The 20,484-nt window shown below is 42.8% G+C and overlaps 1 protein-coding gene across 3 annotated transcripts in view; it reads left to right on the forward strand.

The window, feature by feature from the left end:
- Positions 1 to 812: 812 nt before the first annotated feature.
- ESR1 (estrogen receptor 1) overlaps positions 813 to 20,484 on the forward strand; it is a 290,300-nt gene continuing 270,628 nt past the window's right edge. For all 3 annotated transcript variants that reach the window (XM_067011037.1, XM_059035882.2, XM_067011038.1), the window contains exon 1: positions 813 to 1,483. In XM_067011037.1, the coding sequence (XP_066867138.1) occupies positions 1,032 to 1,483 (452 nt within the window). In that variant the 5' untranslated portion in view covers positions 813 to 1,031. The remainder of the gene's footprint in view (positions 1,484 to 20,484) is intronic.

Raw genomic sequence — 20,484 nt, forward strand, 5'->3', positions numbered from 1 at the left:
TTGCATAATCAGTGGAAGGCATTAAGACCCATGCCCACCTAACGGAAGGTTTTTGTAAACCGTCATTCACATTAGAATTCCTATTGGGAGCAAGTACAGTACTGTGGTCCAGCACAAACAGACGAGTCGGGCTGGGAGAATCTCAGAAGGTCGTGGCTGGAGGGGGCCACTTTGGGAGAATTTTGAAGATGAGGAAAACTGAGGTCAGGCAGCACTCTCCCGCTGCAAAGCGCGGCTCTTCCTATATGTGCACCTTGAATCTCCACCCCCTTCCCCCCAGATGCCTCCCAACCGCGCCGGCAGCTGCTAAATATAGCTGTCTGCATATGCAACCGCATACCCCGCTCTATCCGCCGTATCTCGGTTACAGAGGGGTCCTCCTCAGGGTCATCCTATGTACACACGACATATTTCCAGCCAACGAGGAGCGTGAATCAAACAGTAAGAGAGACAAACAGAGATAGATTGGAGCCTGGCACGGGGCACATAAGGTAGCACGTTAGAGAAAGCCGGCCCCTGGATTAGTCTTCTGAGTTTGTTTTAAACCCCGTCTTCCCTGGGCCACCTTTAGGAGATCCCTCGGCTCCCCCGCCCTCCTGCAGTGAAATTCAGCCTCTATCCAGCAGCGACAAGTAAAGTAAAGTTCAGGGAAGCTGCTCTTTGGGATCGCTCCAAAACGAGCTGAGCCTGGAGTGATGTTTAAGCCAACGTCAGGGCAAGGCAACAGCCCCTGGCCGGCTTCCAGCACCTCTGTAATGCATACGAGCTCGGGAGACCGGTACTTAAAGTTGGAGACCCGAGCCCGGGAGTTGGCGGAGCGCGCTCGCGCCGGGCTGCACTTGCTCGCGTCCGGCCGGCCCGCTCCATCGGACGGGCCGGCTCCCGGGGCAGGGCCGGAGCTCGCGTCGCGGCGGGACATGCGCTGCGCCGCCTCTAACCGCGGGCTGTGCTCTTCTTCCAGGTGGCCGGTCGGCTGCTGAGCCCTCTGCCGCGGGGGGAGACGGTTTGCGCCTTGCCCGCGGCCACTGACCATGACCATGACCCTGCACACCAAAGCGTCTGGCATGGCCCTGCTGCACCAGATCCAAGCCAACGAGCTGGAGACCCTGAACCGCCCGCAGCTCAAGATCCCCCTGGAGCGGCCCCTGAGCGAGGTGTACGTGGACAGCAGCAAGCCCGCCGTGTACAGCTACCCCGAGGGCGCCGCGTACGACTTCAACGCCGCGGCCGCCGCCTCCGCGCCCGTCTACGGCCAGTCGGGCCTCGCCTACGGCCCCGGGTCCGAGGCGGCTGCGTTCGGCGCCAACGGCCTCGGGGGGTTCCCGCCGCTCAACAGCGTGTCTCCGAGCCCGCTGGTGCTCTTGCACCCGCCGCCGCAGCTCTCGCCCTTCCTGCATCCCCACGGCCAACAGGTGCCCTATTACCTGGAGAACGAGCCGAGCGGCTATGCGGTGCGCGAGGCCGGCCCTCCCGCCTTCTACAGGTACCCGCGCCGCCCGCCGCGCCACGTCGGGCTGGCCGCCGCGCGCCCGGCGGCGGGAGGGAGCGGGGGGCGAGGGGCCGCGCCGCCGGGAGCTCGCGGGGCACGCAGGCCGCGGGGCCGGGCGCCCGGCAACCCGGCCGCCGCCGGAACCGGGGACGCACGACCCGAGGGCTAGCGCGCGGCCCTGCCCAGGGTCACGCGGGGATCTCGCGTTCAAGTTCTCTGGCCTGGCGGCTTAAAAAAAAAAAAAAAAAAAACAGCAACATTCTGTTCTCCACGCCCCCCCCCCGCCCCCAGTGTCTGCGTGAGATGCAGATCCGAAACCCCGTGTGCTTCCTAACTAAACAAATATTGGAAAACTGTGCAAAGCAGAGGTTATGAGTGTGTGTGTGTGTGTGTGTGTGTGTGTGTGTGTGTGTGTGTAACACCCCAGAGTAAATAAACATAAGGTGCTCTGAGTCCCTAGAAAATGTCCCGCTTTGGTATTTAAGGCTGAAGGTGTCTGGGGCTAGGGGAGCTCAGAATTGTATTTATTTATATTATTAGTATTATTTTACAGTTTTGTTTTAATGTGCTTGCAAAATGTCCTTTCCCCTAGAATTTCGGGGTGGAAATAGGCACGCGATGATGATGGTGACGATAACGGTGGTGAAGGTGATTCCCTTGGGAAGCGATTCCTAGCACCGCTTTCCTCGCCCTCCCCGCCCCACCTGGGCTGTAGGATCGAATTGCGCGCTCAGAGGAGCAGTAGAGTTCTATGGGTCTTAAGGAGTTTCTGATTTCTGAGTCACCCGGCTGAGTCCGTGTCGCAGCAGACAGAAGACTTCTGACAGCCAGAGATTTATAAGTGTCCTGTGGGTTTAACACATGCCACATTGAAGCACGAGTGTTTTGAAATACTTTCCTGACAGCTAGGTTTCATTTCTGGCCTACCGGGGAGGAGAATGCCCCAGGACTGGGAAGCAGGGGTTCAGCCCGGTTCTGTGCTTTTCCTTCAAGGGCGAAGAAGCAGTTGGTAGTTTGGGACACTTTTGTGACTGAAGAGGCAAATGTTTCGTGTCCTTATTTATTTTTCCTAGTAGAGATTATACTCTCCTTCTCCCCTCTTCCTCCCATTTTCGTTTTGACAGCGTCTCCCTTCTCTTCGTGATGGACTTGAGGAAGGCTTAGGCAGGTGGTCCGGGTGAATACCTGTGCCCTACGTGCTGCTGGGAGGCCTCAGGGCACCCACGTGGCTGGGTGCTGAGTTAGGCACTGCCTGACTGTCCACTGGTGCCTGGACTCGCCTTCCACTTTCACCCAGATCCTTCTGTATAGCAAGCTGTGGACCGATTTTCCATTCAGTGTTCTGTATCCAGAGAGATTTGTAGCAGAAGAAATAGGAGGAAGGTGCAGGGCGGCCCCAGAGGATTGTGAAGGCAGACTCTTGGGGTATCTGAACATACATGACATCCATCAGCCCCTCAAAGGACTTTAGAACATCCCACAGCCAAGCACGTCCAGCCTGAGTTATTCCTCAGAAGACAAACAATGAACAAAACTTTAAAAAGTTGGCATCTATCACGTTAATTTAACTTGTTTTAATTCAGGGTTAAAATGGAAAACAAAAAAGAATTTATTCTGCCCACTTTTTTTTTTTTTTTAAAGAAAAGTGTTAGAACAAAGTATAACGATTGAGTCTAACTCACATCTTTCAAAATCCTTGTTGTGAAGGAAGACACTGGTATGATGTGAATTCCATAACCTTATGGTAGACTCCAGAAACTATTTTCTTTTCCATTTAATTTTCAGTTCTTTTATTGCAAATTAATGCCACTGAGTTTCAATGGGCACTAATGAGGCTGCTTCTCAGTGGATTATTTACTGCCTTGCTGATAATTACAAAGTGAGTATGGTCAAATAAAGAGGGGAATCACATTTTATTCAAAATTGTTCATTATTCCAGTGGCAAATAATATCGCTGTAATATGCCCCATGTTAAACTTTTTGCAGTAGATGATATTCAGATACTTTTAGAATAGTAAAAAAAATATATGGAACTTTAAAAAAATAAGGTAAAAAACTCATACACGTGGGATTCTGTGTGGAAATTCAGTTTTAGAATAATTTTTTTTCCTTTGTCGTTTACTTACCATAACATCCTTTCTTTTTTGTTTGAATTCTGCCTTTATTACCCAGGGAGGAAAAGAAGGCTCTATGAAATAGAGTTATTTCAAAGAGACAGATGTTACTTAATATTTTTCCCCCTCTCAGCTTTGCTGTTTGACTCTGGGTAAAAAGAACTGATTAGATTCTTTCAGGAACCTCCAATTTTCTTCAGTAGTTATCAAAAGTTTTGCGGGCCAAAAGCAATGTTTTCAAACTGCTTGTCAGGACCCAGAGGATCACAAAATTAGTTTAGTGAATCTAGAACATTTTTTAAAGGAATACAATTGAAAAGAATATAATAGAAAGTAGACGAGTGGGTAATATCTAATAAGCGAAGGTTTTGTTTCCTGAAAATTTGTTTTAAGTTATACATGCTTGTTTGTGCTGGCTGTGATTAAAAATGTATTTCTTACATGGTTTGAGGTAAAGAAGTTTGAAAGCTACTGACCTAAAATATTATGGTCAGTAGAAAAAAGAAAGTTTAGTTTAAGTGGCTGGTTGTTTTATAGACACAAACCAAAAAGCAGTTTTGATTGTCTTTATTTTATTTTTCTCTTACAAATTAGCTGGTGACTTGGGGTCAGTTACATTAAGCTTCATTACTTCTGGTTCTTAACTTTTCCATTTATAAAATGCTACTGTGTGGATTGTCCACCTGAATGTCCCACAGGGATGTTCAGCGAATTTATGCGAAGTTCACATCATTTAGCATTAAGACGCTATGGGTATTTTCTTCTTTTGGCCACAATATATATAGCCTTATTTATGTATGAAGAAATATAACAGATAAAACTGCCCTGGGCATATAGTAATGGGAGAAAGGTTGTCACACGTACCAACAAATTGTTATTTAAAAGGGAATAAATTTGTAAATAGGCAAGTCAAATATCTTAGGGAGTTTGGATAAAACTGAAGATGAAAATTAATTCTATCCACTATGTTTTAAAAAATTCACATAAGATATTTAATACTCTGTGCTGATTTCAGTTTTATTACTCAATATTCTTTAAGGCTAAATATTGCCCACTTCTCCAAAAAACGTGATCAATATACAAACCTTTTGCATCAAAGCCAAAGCCCTAGTGATTTGTCTACTGTCTGTATGCATATATTTAGTGCCTAGTTTGTGCACTGGTGAACACTTAGAACTATTTCTCAACTTTGAGCGAGGCTCACTTCTAGGGAGAGATTTGAATGGTTAATTTTCAAGCTTTCAGTAATTCTTTCTTTGTAGTTAGGTGATATCTCAGCACCCTTTTTTCCTGTTCTTACTTTTTTCAGTCATTTAAATTGTTACTGTTTACCTGACTCTTTGTGTTGGTCTAAGAATAGTTCAAGGAGCCACATATTGCCTCGGGAATGAGTGTATTTTAGGTTGAAACGGAATCGGAATCACATCTTCAAACCCCATTTCATTTTCACCTACTCTACGTGGCTTGTACCTGTTTTGTAGAAAAGCCCCTGAAAGGTAATTGCCACTTATTCTAACCTTCTTTCTCACACTCCGTTAATTTGGAGCTCTGGATTACTTTTGTGAATATATTTAAGATGTGACATTCATAATTTGGGAAGATTCAGTTTCAGCACTTTGGTTTCTTATTATTTTAAGGATGTAAAAGACAGGGGTAAGAAATTGACAATGACAAGAACAATAGATATCAGGAAAAACTATAAAAGATGTCAAACTTTCCGATCACGATAAGACATTAGTACTTTTGTCAAGTGAGCTAGTATATGTGAAAGCAGTACATAAGCTATACAAGCAATCGCTATTTTATTATTTTATTCACATATTAAGATTTGTTCTGGTGCTTTTGTACGCTAAAAAAAAAAACTGCAGGGAAGAACTGACTTAAGTGGTCAGGAGTTTCACTACAAATATAGATGGATGATAATATGAACTCATTTTCTGTGGAAGCCAAATTTAAATAAAATCTTTATTACCATCTGCAACATTTGTTTGCAGTCTGGGTTATCATAAAGAACATCTATCTTATAGATACATTTTTTTTTTTAAAGTCAAAACCCCGATTATGTGATAATAGTTTTATGGAAGGAAATATATGAATTTTAATTCTATTTTTTCTAAAATGTATATTCAGCACAAAAATAATAAATCTAACTCCTCCCAGCGACTTCAGTATTATTTTTAATGTAACTTTAGAAGAACCCAGTAGAGAGGGCTAAGTGTGTTCCCTTCTTCTCTAGGACACATTGACTTGATAGAGGCAAATTGCTCATTTGGTTTAATTCCAAGTCTCAGTTTGCTTATTGAAGAAAGGAAAACAGGGTGGCCACAACTGTTTAGAACCCAAATTCATACTCCAGAGAAAGATGCTATATAAATCCCCAAAATACAGCTGCTTGAACACAAACCAGCCAAAGTGAAAGTGTAAAGGATTTCATGAAAGGAGGCAGTCCATCAAAATCATCCAGCAGTTTTATTTTATATTTTAAACTCTGCTGATGAATTGACAGATAGCATCATTTTAAAAAACAATGTGTCTGAGCTGTCCCCTACTCTATCCCTAAAACATACCCTCACAGCATCCTCTGAAATCTGAGGACTTAAGTGGGCTGGAGGTGAAGGGAAGCACCTTTATGATATTCTTGAGCTCATGAGAGAAGAAACCATGAATGCTGAGTTCTGCACCTTAGAGAATGTTACTAGGAATTACGGGGGAACATTTTGCATTAATCAACAACACTTTTAATTATATGTACATGTTTAAACTCTATTAAAAATGTGAAGGCTAGAAAGGCAACTGTTTTGGTCCCAGATGACAAAATTTTATATGGTTTAACAAAGTGATAATTGAATAAGAAGGAGTAGGGCTGACTCTTGGAAGTATTATGGTGGTGTGACGGTGGAATCCACGATGATGGTGGCGGTGGCGGCAGAGAGAAGGAAGAGGAGGGTGAGGTGATGACAGTTACGAAGCTAGCAGCAAGGAGGTGTCGAAGTCAGTTGGGGTAGTATTTCTGGATGCCTATTATGTAGCCTGGAGATATCTATCCAGCAGAAGTGAAAAATTTTTAATGTACTTTGCTCATTTTTGTGGAGTTATAATTTACATATATAGTCAAAATTTTCAATGATAATACTATCAATAACATGAATACCATCCATCTATTAAGTACCTCCCATTGCTATACAGAAATTAAAAAAGAAAAATCCAAACACACCCGGATTTTTTTCTTTGTTTCTCCCCTGAACTTTTTAGAGGGACACATTGAGTTCTTAGTTTGTTCCCATAACATCTTCTCCTTTAATCAAGTGTGTCATCTTTCATGAGACAGTAGGCGACTTTGTCTTGTCATTTTCTACTTTCTGAAGCTCTGGTGAATTAGGCTTGGGAAAATTATGGTAGATCAATGAAAGTGAATAAAGTTAATTAAGAAACATTCAGGACTGGATATTTCCCAGTGAGCCCTCGATAAACTCAGCTAGGGTCCTTCTTTTTGAGGATTTCCCCCAAAGTTGTCACCTTCAAGACGGGCTGGTGACCTCTGAGGTTTCACGTTTAGATTCTCACCTTCAGCTTGGAAGCTACAGAGCTGCCTGGCCCGAAGGCTCCCCCTCCGTGGTTGTGGTCCCATTTCCAGCCTGCAGCCCTTGCCCTCATTCCCCCTGTTCCCAAACAGGGGCGAGTTCAGGGACCCCGCAGCCTGCACGTGTGCCTGCCAGGCTCTACTTCCTGGACAGTTTTCTTGACAACTCGATTCACGATTCACTTCTCTCACATAAAGACTTGGAGTTTCTTTTAAGACCCTGAAAGTAAAAGAGAATTCTCTTTTAGTTTCCTGCAACTAAATAGTGTTAGAAATAGTAATTTTTGCATTTGCATCCTTTCTCTTTCCTCTGCTGATCTTTGTTTTGATAGTCTGTTCTCCTGTTTTCTTGTTTCTTTGCTTTATTTTCTACTGTTCTTCCCTTTCAACTCTTCTTGGCTTCCTTTCGGCTATCCAGCTTTCTTTATTCTTTTCTGTTTTAGTCACGCCACCTGTGTAGTCCCACAGTTTTCCTCCCATCTTTTCTGGTTTATTTCTTTATTGACCTCTGTTGTCTGTTATTTTAATAAAATTTGGAACAGGGCTCAGCAGAGTTGCTCCCTAGCCTAGGAAGGCCAGTGGTGTAAGAATATGCCTTAATAACCCATTAACTACAGTAAAAGTTTCAAAAACGATTTTTTCTTGTCTTTAAGGATAGATGCTTAACAAAAATTCAGTAAGAAAATTTCACTTAGTAAAATTGCTTTCCTAGCTCATTCATTCATTCATTCATTTGGCTACGTTGTTCCAAAGTGTGTAGCTCATCAAAGGCATAGATGAAATATCAATAAAATGTGTGCTTGTATTCCTAGCAGTTAACATATCAGTGTTAGCACAGAGCAACCAGGAGTCTTACTGCATGAGTGGGTGAAATCCTAGGGCCACGGGCTTCTGCATGTCGATTTGGTATGGAGGTGACAAAAAGTGCAGCCTTTGCTGTGTTCTCCCGGTGGCCTACTTTTCAGGAATCTAGATCCACGTGAACTTACACCATGCATTTAAAACCGACTGTAATTTCCCACGTCTTCAACAAAAACATTCCTCTTTGAACAGTTGTAGGTACATCTATGATCCATTTTACTTACTTCATGAAGGTATTTTTTAAAAAAATTTTTTTGATGTGGACCATTTTAAAAATCTTTATTGAATTTGTTACAGTATTGCTTCTGTTACATGTTTTGTTTTTTTGGCCATGAGGCATGTTGGATCTTAGCTCCCCGACCAGGGATTGAACCTGTAGCCCCTGCATTGGAAGGCCAAGTCTTCTGGACCACCCGCGAAGTCCCTAGTTTTGTTTTTTGTTGTTGTTGTTGGTAAAACTTTCACTGTACAACATTGCCAAAAACATAATTGATTTTAAGGGTGCTTTATGCTAACTTTGACTTCTGCTTTTTTTTTTTGGGGGGGAGACATATTTCTGCTGAATTATTTCAAGCACTTCAGAGAGAGAGAGAATGTGCATTCTAATTTGAGTATAGGATACAATTTAGTTACAATGGGAAGGTATTTTCTTTAGTTATGTGACAAAACTTGAGAGGCCTCCAGAAGCCTCTTGGATTTTTAACAGGAGGAATCCCCGAGCAGTGGTCCAAGCAGAAATTCTGTCTTACATTACTGTATTTCTCTCAGTTACCCTGATTCCCTCTGGTCTCTTGCAGGGAGAAAGGCTAGCCAGGAAGAGATGTTTAGATGGGATTGAAAGAATGTGGGGACTTTGCGAATACCCCTTTCTCAGGAATGAAAATGCAAAGGACTCCACTGAGCGTTTCAAGTTCAGTGATTCCCATTATTCACAGGCTGCACTTTGATGAATTTGCGTACTCGCTGACATTTTTGTAACCTTCCGATCAGTACTCATTGCACTTTCTCAGTCATTCACAGTAGCAGGGCCGGCCGGCCGTGCACAAAGTAGTGAAAAATTTGAGTCATCCAACATGCACGTTCCTAGCTGAGGTCAGATAAGGCGAGCTTTGCCTGCTTGTTTTAGCTCTCAGACTGTAAACAAGTGTCCTGTTGGAGGTCCATTTAGTGCCACTTTGTTTGTGTGTTTTTTTCATTTTTGTCCTTTTCATTAGTGATTTTGCGCTTTAAAAAGCATAGTGCTGAAGTGCTGTCTAGTGTTGCTAAGTACAAGAATGCTGTGATGTGCCTTACGGAGAAATTACGTGTCAGATAAACTTCATTCAGCATGAGTTATAGTGCTGTTGGCCATGATTTTAATGTCAACAAGTCAACAACCTATGTTAAATAAGGTGTCTTTAAACAGAAACACACATACACACACACACACACACACACACACACACACACACACACATAAAACAAGGCTGTATATTGCTTGGTTGATAAAAATGTTACAACCAGAGGCTCTCAGGAACCTAACCCTGTATTTCCCCTAGGAGTGATGCTTTAGTATTCACTAATTCAGTGTTTGTGGCTTCTACTGTGTACTTCATAGAACTTAACTTGCAAGTAATAAGAATTGATTGTATATAACAAAGTGATGAAAGCACAGGTTTGGGAGACCAGCAGCTTGTTTCTTGACCCTTGTGCAGTTGTAATCTCTGGCTCAGTGTGCCTCAGTTTACTCAATTGTAAAATGCCAATCAAAATAGGACCTATGTCTTTTGATTGTTGGGAGGATTAAACGAGTTCAGAGATGTCAAGGGCTGAAAACACACCCAGCACGTAGCCAGCCACAATTTTTTATTACTTCTTTAGAAGGGAATTGGCAACTCGACACTGAAGAAGGTGAATATGAGAGCTCTTTAAGAGTCTGGAATGTTTGTAACTTCCCTATATTTGTTTATTTTGCCTTCAGGGGATCAACTTTAATACCCTATTGTGATTAGAAGTTAAACTTTTCCAACCTAAAGGAAGCAGGAAGCTAGTATTTTTAGAAATGCTTAGTGTATGCCAGATACTGTGCGATCAAAACAAAACAAAGCAACTGTAATAAACTCCAAATAAATAAAAAATAAATAAATCAATAAAAAAGAGGGAAAGGCATTGAGTATTCTGGACTGAAGCAACTCTAGAGAGGGAAGTAGTTGAAACTGACGGAAGCAGTCTACGGAGAAGCCATGACATACAAAGGCAAGGAGGGAATTTCTCTGTGATTCGGAAAGAAGGACACAGAGAGGGAAGAGGAATGGAAGCCAGCATTGATAGAGCATCTATAAAAGTGGATTTTCAACCTGGCTGCACGTTAGAATCAAGGATGATTTCAGAATCAGCCAGATGATTGAAAAACGACCGAGACCTGTGCCATACCTGGGCAGTTTGGATAACTGCCCTGGGGGTGAAGCTGAGTAAGCAATTAAGAGAACAAAACAAAACAAAACAACTCCATGGGCTTTTCCCCTGGGCAGTCCACTGATTCGAAGTCTCCCAGCACTTCTGTAAGTGTTATCACATTTAATCTTCCTATGCCTGTCTGTCCCGGTGGTCCCAGGGTTTTGCTGTCTTCTGACCCCCGAGGAAGACTATTCTAATCATACCCAGGGCTGCCTGTTTTCCAAGTCTCCATTTCACTGAGCCTCTTGGGTTTCGGAAGCAGAGGGAGGAAGGAGTGCCCAGGAGAAAAATGACAGTAACGTGAATTTCTACTCCTCATCTTTCCAAAATAACGTATAAGGTAGGCGGTTGCATTGGATATTGACTAGCTACAAAGAAGGCAAATGGAAGAGTATGAGGTTGCAGACTTTTGCCACAGGATATGAAGATGCAATTAGGAAACAACCGAAAACATGAATGCAAATACAGTTGACCCTTGAGCAGCACAGGTTTGAGCTGCTCGGATCCACGCACGGGCGGATCGGTTTCAACATTAAGTACTATAGTGCTACACGATATGCTGTTGGCCGAATCCACAGATGCAGAACTGGGGATGCAGGAGGAACCGCGGATATGGAGGCGGGCTATAAGACATACCAGGAATATTTTTAATTAAAGTACAGTTGATTTACAGCATTATGCTCATTTCAGGTGTATATACTCGGACTTTTGATTGGGCTGATGGTTGGTGCCCGTAATGCCCCTGTTTGTTCAAGAGTCAACTGTACACACCTATGCCGATTAGCGGGCATGATTTGGGTTTTGGGTAAAGGTTTAGATAATTGGAGGTCAGTGAAATCCTTGAGCCTTCCCCGCTAACAGGGTTCTCTTCTCTTTAGTTCTATCCGTCGTTGCCACACACCAGACTCTAGCGTTGTTGAGACAGCCCCTAAATATCAGTGCAGTTGTTTGATTGAAGTGAGCATGGGCCTCCTCTGACGTCCACACGATGTTCTAGGCCCTACACCATGAGGCGCTATCAACCCACAGGCCCAGGGCTCTCTGGTTCTTTGTGTTTTGTGTCTGATGCTCAGCAGTTGTGATCGATGAAACCAAAGTTGCTTTTCCATAACGAGCCCAACCCTCGTCTAAGGAGTCTGTGTTTAACATTAGAAAATGGCTAGCAAAGGTGTTAGGTGGCTGGTAGGCACATTCACAAGTTCTAGTGTTTCTATGTTGAGCAGCTGTAGTTCACAGAAATGTGGTAGCAGGCATCTTCTTGCAGGTCTCAAAAGCACAGAAAGAAGCTCCTTGTCAAATGCCTTTCGTGTCCTTCTCTCTTTTCTCTGCACACAGCCAATTGTCTATTATTGCTGTAATAGTTCTTACTGATTTTGAGCTTTCAAACTCTAATTTTCCAGTTTACCTGAGCTTACTACCCAAAGTAGACATTTGATTGGGTCCTTCCTCTGTTTCAAAGCCTTCAGTGGCTTTTCACCATCACAGAACAGATGCATATCCTGTAGTGCCATGTTCAAAGCCCTTGTCATTTGATTCCAACACATCATCTCCTGTCACTCTTGTTCAAAACCAAATTTAAGGGGCTTCCCTGGTGGCGCAGCGGTTAAGAGTCCACCTGCCGATGCAGGAGACATGGGTTTGAGCCCTGGTCCGGGAAGATCCCACATGCCGCGGAGCAGCTGAGCCCGTGCGCCACAACTGCTGAAGTGCATGCACCTAGAGCCCGTGCTCCACAACAAGAGAAGCCACTGCGATGCGAAGCCCGCGCACCGCAGCGAAGAGTAGCCCCTGCTCCCTGCAACTAGAGAAAGCCCGCGCGCAACAACAAAGACCCAACACAGCCAAAAATAAATAACGTAAATTTTTTAAAAAAACAAAAAAACCCAAACTTAAACGGGCACATTCCCACTTCCATTCTTCAGCCTTCTCCATCTCTCACATAATATACCTTTCTTTTTTCTCGTCCCATCTATGTCAGGCTGAGTCTACCCAAAAGTCAGAGTTCAGTCCAAATGCCACCTCCACCAGATGGGTTATCCACCTGGCATTCTTTCAGTGTTCACTGTGCACATAGAGCACCTTTTTGGGTACCTCTGTTATGGAAATCACCATAGAATGCCTTTCATTATGGTTGTGAATAGATTTGTCTCCCCCATCTATTTAATTGTTACCAATTATTAATAACAGCAATGTTCATTCATATATTAACTCATTATTAATGAAATGATTGTTTCATTAATTTTATAGATTAATTAAGAGTAATTGTATACAGTGTATTAATTAATGTGTATATTCACTCAGTAAGCTTTATCAAATGTCAATCATATACTGACTTTTGTGGTAGCTACAGAGATCGGACACCTTATCTGTCATTAAGTTGCTCATAGTTAAGTAAGGGAGCTGACAAGTGTATAGACAATTGAAAACCAGTGGAATAAGAATGGTGATAGAGGAGGGACCCACTAGAGGCACTGAGGAGGGGCACTTAACCTGACAGAGGGCTCCCATCTACTGAGGAACAGATCCAGAAAGGATTGATGGAGGTAGGATTTAAGCAGTCAAAGAAGGGTGGGTGAGGCTGTGAAGAGATGCTGAGTCTGATTTCCTGGTCCTCCCTAGAGTTCCAGCCCAGTTCCTTGGACAGAATGAATGCCTAATAATTTATAGAGCCAAATTGTTGAGTTAACCAAAAAGAGTAAGTTGTTACAAATAGGAGAAATAACTTTAATAATAGCAGTGGCTAGTATTTTTTGACCATAGTGCAGTAGGCATCTTGCTGAAAGCCTTAAATGGATGATCTTGTTGAATCCTTACACCAACCATAAGAGGCTGATACCGTTATTATTCCCATTTTATGGGCAAAGAAACTAAGAGAGGGCAAGTGACTTGCCCAAGCTCACATAGCCAGTAATGGAGAAATAGGGAATCTAAATCTAGAAGGTGAACTCTGAAGCTCAAGTTTTAACCTACTATATCATGCACAAACATTGACAGGATGTCTTCGGTCACTGATTGATTTACTTGGCAGTTGATTTAATTCCTTATAATATCTTTATATTTAGTTGTGACAATACTTTAATCTTAGACTACATCCCAAGACTGCTTCTTCTAGTTTTATGGGAAATGACTGTTTTTATGCTTGCTAAAATCACGTTTAAACATTTTCCCATTTAGTAGGGGAACGTTTTCCCTTCTGGTATCAGGAGGAGCCATTAAATAAAATCCTACAAAGACTTCCCGATAGCAACCTTATGCATTTCTCTGCATGTGAAACCCACCCAAGAATTTAAAATCTGGACAGAATTATAGTATTCATTTGGTCCAAACCTCTCTTTACACAAATAAAATCATAAAATCAGAGTATTTTAAATCTAGGTGGGACCTTAGGCCTGATGGATTCCCACCTCTTTATTTTCTAATTGAAGCCATTGAAGTCTTGAGAGGGGAAGTGACTTCCCCAAAGTTCCCCATCTGGCGCGGGCAGAGCCAGAGCTAGAACCTATGTCTGTCTCCAGCCCAACACTTCCAACTTAACAGACGCAGGTCTGACCAGCCTCTGTTCACTGAGGATGTCTGGGCCGTGCTCTACGTGCTGTAGTTCTAGCATGTAGAGTAGAAGCTCAAGCAACGTGGAATGAAGGAACGCCTGATGCTGATCACTCCAAAACTACAGTGATGGCTAAAGTGAATGCACCAGCCATGCCTGTCTAGACAGGCCATGAGTTCAACTGTTGTTTGGCCCCATGAGAATTTTTAACCTTGGTTTGACACTTCAGTTTTAAGAATCGGGGAGACTTATTTCCTATAGTTACGTTGAGATCATTTCCTCTCAGTTCTAATAACTATACAGTCAGCCCTCTGTATCCAAGGGTTCTGACTCCAAGGAGTCAATCAACCGCCCATGGAAAATATTGGGGGAAAAAAATTCCGGAAAGTTCCCAAAAACATAACTTGAATTTGCTGTGCACAGGCAACTATTTACTAGCATTTACATCGTATTCACAACTGTTTACGTTGTATTAGGTATTACAAATAATCTAGAGATGATTTAATGTATGTGGGAGGATGTGCATAGGTTATATGCAAATACTATGCCATTTCATATAAGGGACTTGAGCATCCATGGATTTTAGGATTCTAGGCCGGGAGTGGGGGGTGGGGTGGTGGGTTGTCCTGAAATCAATCCCCTTGGGATACCAAGGGATGACTCTATCTTGTTACTTTATGTTTGAAGGTTTCCTTTCTTGTTTTTCTTTTTTTTCCTCCCGGGCTTAAAGGTTAGGAATTACCTTACTGGATTTCTCTAGAGACTTATACTGATTCCTTTTAGATTTCTAAAGCAGTTGGATGCTATTTTTATTCCATAATTACCAATGTGAAAATGGAACTTGCATTATTTCATAATAGATATTTCACCTCAGTATTGGCAAAAGTAAAAAATAATTCAGTCTGTGCTTGATCCAGCAGCCTCGTTACAATAGGCATTTTTTTATAACAAGGTCCCATGTTGAAAATCATGTGTCTTCTTTTGGGCTAATCACTAAACCTAGTGTTGGCTATATACTGTTTACTATTAAATTTTTCCCCTTGTAGTTTAATACTGTTCCAGGAAATGAAATGTAAGTTTAATAAGCATGGCAATTGATGGAACCGTATGTCCCAGGAATAATTAATGTTCCTAATAAATGTGTTAAAGAAGGGCATGGCTGATGGGTTATAACTGTACTAAACCAAGATGATTTGAAACCACTTATTCTGTAGAAATTTATATTTATAGGCTAGGATTTATAATTAAACAAAACTCTACTTTTTGGTGGGGGGGGTATGCGGGCATCTCACTGTTGTGGACCCTCCTTTTGCGGAGCACAGGCTCCGGACGCGCAGGTTCAGCGGCCATGGCTCACGGGCCCAGCCGCTCCGCGGCATGTGGGATCCTCCTGGACCGGGGCACGAACCCGTGTCCCCTGCATCGGCAGGCGGACTCTCAACCACTGCGCCACCAGGGAAACCCTACCTTTTGACTTTCATTTTTTTAATGAGTTAAAGAACTGTTAGAATTGTCAATTAAAATATATGAAAAGAATGTGTTAATAATCTTACAGTTAGTAATACTGTAAAGAGAGCATGGAGGGATTAAATACACTTTTATTAACATTTGATGACCTTTTTTTTCATGGAAAGGATGAGTTTTATATGTGGGGAAGAGCAACAGTTTGAAGTGGCAGAAGTTACTATAGATTTCTTGAGGTTGCCCTTCCCATTTCTTTTCTCTTTTGTGAAAAATTGTAGACCAAAACGTATTTTCTTCTGGTTGTGAGAATGGTATCAGTAGCCTCTCAGCAAAATGACTTTCACTAAGAAGTTGAAGACAAAACTTCCATAGTGATATTTTGAGAGCTTTTGTCCTGCATTGTGCGTTCTGGTGGTTCCTTGTAGCCCAGGGATGCTATTGATATATACAGAAAGGATGATTAGGTCAATGGTGACTTTTTCTAAGTCTCTTTGGAATATGATCATTTTAATATTCTCAAGGTATAGGCTAAGACTTTCTAATTGGATCTACAGGAAGGAGAGCAGCAGCTGGCAGATGGAAAGTGAGAATGATCAATTAATTCAAGGCCACGTGCCTTGTGGTGTGGTGCTAGATTGTACTTAGCAATGAGTGAGCTTCTCTTTGGTGATCTAAGCCATGTGAATCGGAAGGTACATTAGTATTTTAAACTCCTATATAATTTTAGTTAATGAGTGAGCATTAATTTAATGTGATATCCCGTTGGCCCAATAGTTAATGCACCTTCAAAACTGCCTAATTTTGTCCAAAGCAGACTTCTGTCTCTTGACAAGAAAAGCATGGTTAAGCCTGTGGTGTAAACTTTCCCACTGTCCTGGACTCAACTCTGTCATTTCTGCCAGGCTTATGCATCTCTGTTGCCTTCTCTTAAAAGCATCATATTTAGGATTGCCCAGTAAAATATAGGAAGCTCAGGTAGATTTGAATTTCAGATAAATAACAAAGAACTCTTTTAGTATAACTGTGTCCCACGTGATATTATACTAAAAGATTCTTTGCTGTTGATCTGAACTTCAGCATAACTGGGTATCTTGCATTTTTATTGGGTAAATCTGGTAGCCCCAGCCATGTTGCCTGACTGTCTACTGAGCTTCATTTTTGAAGGCTGAAGGTTATGTTTTATGGCTCTCTCTTCCAACTGGAACACAGATGTCCACCTGCCTTTTCCTACCAGGAAAGGAGGCACGCTGACGTGGAATCTGTACGCTTAAACTGTTGTCATCGTTATTGTTTATAATTAAGGACATAGGTTTAGAGTAAAAACAGAATGACATAGCTCTTCATTCTGCTACCTGAAAAGACAGACAAAGTACAAGGGAAACTATTAAAATGTAATATTACAATATTATAATTCTGCATGAGGAGAAAATCAAAGAGTAAGGACCTAGTAAAAAGAGACCTGTCATCAGAACTCCTAGTTAAATAATTTCGTGAGTGAGTAATATACTGAGTGAACTTTTCTTGGTTGTTTGGGGGGAATTCTCTTATTTTTGCAGCATTCTGATCGATTTCAGAAAATAGTTTAGAAAAATTATTCTCTGAAATGCTTTCTAGAGCGTGAAAGATTTAGAAGAAAATGTACAGCTCCTATCTAGATAGAGCATTGAACAGATCTGCACTCCCCCTCATCCATTTCTTCAGTTTTTAGCACATTGGGGTGGCTGACTCCATACAAGAGAACTTGAGCTCAGCTAATGGTGGCTTGGGAGATGGCGTGCTGCGTGAGGGGCCTCGATGCATGGCTGCAAACGGGCTTTCAGGGATGTTGTGTGTGGCACGGGGGACCTCCAATACATGGATACTAGGGGGGTTGTAAAGAAGTCAAGGCTAAGGGGTGAAAAAAGGAGCTGCCTGGGAGCCAGTGGGAATAGTAATTGCTCCAACAGTCTTCTGAGTATAGGTCAGATAACTGTACGTGTGTAATTTTCTAGAGGGAAATTCTCTGAAGTCTTTTTGGTGAGACCGTGGGGAACAAAGTGTGAGTGAGAATTCCCAAGTCTTTGGAAACATTTCCTTTTACTCAGTCCTAACTCAAGGATATTGAAGAACTCCCAGAGTCACATGCCAAGGCAGAGCTGGGGTTGGGGGGAGGGTTGCGGGGAGGAAGAGTGAGAACTCGGTTCTCAGCTGCTTGGGAAACTTGTTGCTTGAGCTGGTGGCAACTGAGGCCACTGGCTAACAGCTGAGTGATTTTGCCCCAAATGGATGTGAGCCAGGTTTGAACAGAGCCCTGGGGGTGGGAGGCTAGTAAATGGAAGTTTGGGTGGTTTGATTGTTTTCTGCTTCATAGCATATGCTTATACCTTGCAGAACTACAGCAGAAAAATCAGCGTTTTATATAAGGGTATTTCAGCATGAAATATAACAAGTCATAGTTACCACTTATAAGGGTAATAACAGTGTATAATATTGACTTCCCTGTGACCAAGGCCAAGTCTTGTAAGAAGCCTGAGCTAGTGCAGTAGTGACTGGGAATCTGAGCCCTTTCCCCCAGAGATTTCAGGTTGCTTCCGACTGCACTGTCTAGACAGAACCATCAGAGGGTACTGTCTAGAAACCGGAGCAATCTCAAGAGGCTGCTGTCCAGAAATGAGAGGCAAGTCTGCAAATGCAGATGCTACAACATGCCAGCCTGTGCTGGGAGGCCTGAGACACTGATGTTTCCAAAGAGTAGCAGAGCAGCTGTTTTCTCTTTTTCTTCATTTCACAGTATTTATTAATTCAGTTTTCAAGATCAGATCATTTTAAAAAATCACTTGAAAATTCTTCTCTGATAAATAACATTCCTCTAATTTACAACTGTTTTTCCAGGATACAAATGAATCAAGTCTTTTAAAAACAAATTCTGTCTAATCCTGGGTGGAATTTTAGAACAGATCCATTCTGGAGAGTCGCTGTGACCTCAGAAGCCCAGCCCTGACCTTCTTCTCAGCCAGGCATCTGGGGGTGTCAGTAGTCTGAACTCTGTGTGGCGGCCATCATGGTGGTGAGGCTACAGCACGGGCCTTTGGTGACCTGTCTGTATTCCTCGGGTTTGGTCTTCAAGAGTCTCAGGATGTTCTGGAAGGGGTGGGGTGGCGGCATGCCCAGGGGTGGCCATCGTGTGATCAGGCAGTCGGTGTCGGTGGCCAGCTGCTTGGTGGGGTGCAGGGCTGGCTCAGGGATCTGGAGGCTCGATCTCCTGGCTGCTTGAGACTCAGGCTCTAGAAAACTTCGCTGCGTTAACTTTGCTGACTTCCTGGGTACCACGGTGGACCGTCGGTCCAAGGAGTATTGGAAATCACTGTTTGCCAGTCTGGTTTAGAGTCACCAATGCAGCCTGTCTGACATGCTCTTACTTCACCCTGTTGATGTTGTAGGACCCCCACCTAGGTTCATTGGATGGCCGACCCAGTTTGCCCTTTCATTCATTCATTCATTCCACAACCGATATTTATTGACCATCTACTCTATGCCAGGTGCTGTGCTAGGCACTGGGAACGGACCAGTAAACAAATCAGACCAATCAGGAGAAGGTTCCATTAGGAAGGCGACACTGAAGCCAAAAGATGTGAAATAGGGGAGGGCACGAGACTATCTCAGTGAAGAGTATTTCAGGCCGAGGTCACAGCAGTGAAAAGGCCCTGGGACAGGAGTGTGCCCTGTGTGTATGAGACAGGGAGGCTGGGGTGACAGAGTGGATCACCAAGTTGGAGGTGAGGACGGAGAGGAGTGTAGACGTCAGAGTGAACAGGGCCTTTGCAGGTCATTGTGGGGTTGCTGGCTTTTACTCTGAACGAGTGGGAGATCCAACAGAGGGTTTTGAAGAGCGGAATGACCTGATCTGAGTTTTTATTGTGAAAGTTTTCAAACCTTGACAGACGTGCAATAGCATAACGACCCTTCATGTATTCATCACCCAGCTTTGGCAATTGTGTTTTATTTGTACATATTTCTGCATGCGTTTCTGAAGGATGGGGACTATTTTTTTTAAAAACACAACTATACTATGATTAGCATATTTAAAAGTTAACAATATTTCTATAAGTATCAAGAATTTGCATTGATTTATACTTTGAAGGTCAAGCTGCTGGGATTCTGACAGTTTTGATGTAGCATGTGAGAGGAGTCAAGAATTAGACAGTATTTGAAATCCTTTTCAATGTCATACATTGACTGGAACACTACTATGTATGTATTTCAAAATAGGTTTTAAAGATTAACATCAGCATCTGCCTTCCGGATTTTTAGTTTCTTTTTGTAAATATCTTCCAATGTCGTTAATTCTCCAGCTAGAGAAAATATTGGTATTGCTATTTTCAAATGTGGAAAAGTGGCACAGAGTTATTCACATGTTAAGTGACTTATTCTAAAGTCCCTTAGATGGTGGTTGAGAAAATCCTGGTAAACAGGGAGCGACTTACCCAAACTTGAAATTTCTTTTGCTCTATTATCTATTCTTCTCTAGAAGAAATTTGGGCCAGCAATTGGACATATATTAGGATGGATTTACTAATCTCTCAAGGTATTTTTAATTATTTCAAGAGCTATCATGCAGCTAGCTCCACGTAATTCAGGTGAATTATTAAATTGAATTAATTTAAATGAAATCAAAAGATTAATTGGCTGCCTCCTATATATTATTAGATGTTGTTCACAAGGCTTCCACAGTCTAGTGAGCATGGAACCTGTGGAACCATTATTGCAATCAGGGAGGCAAAGAGAACGTGGCTACAAGGTATAGAGATAGCAGAGGGAAGAAGTGAGTCAGGATGCGATTAGGGTTTCTCCTGGATCACAGGGGCTGGGCAAATGTATTCTTGTCAGAAAACAACATGAGTGAAGGCATGAGAAGAGCGAAGGCATGAGAAGAGCGAAGGCATGGCAGGTTAGGAAGTGCCCACAGTTGGCTGCTGGAGTACGCGGTACCTGGAAGGTGGGTAAAGGAGCAGCA

The sequence above is a fragment of the Kogia breviceps genome, chromosome 13 (assembly GCF_026419965.1).
Source record: "Kogia breviceps isolate mKogBre1 chromosome 13, mKogBre1 haplotype 1, whole genome shotgun sequence".
Taxonomy (NCBI): Eukaryota; Metazoa; Chordata; class Mammalia; order Artiodactyla; family Physeteridae; genus Kogia; species Kogia breviceps.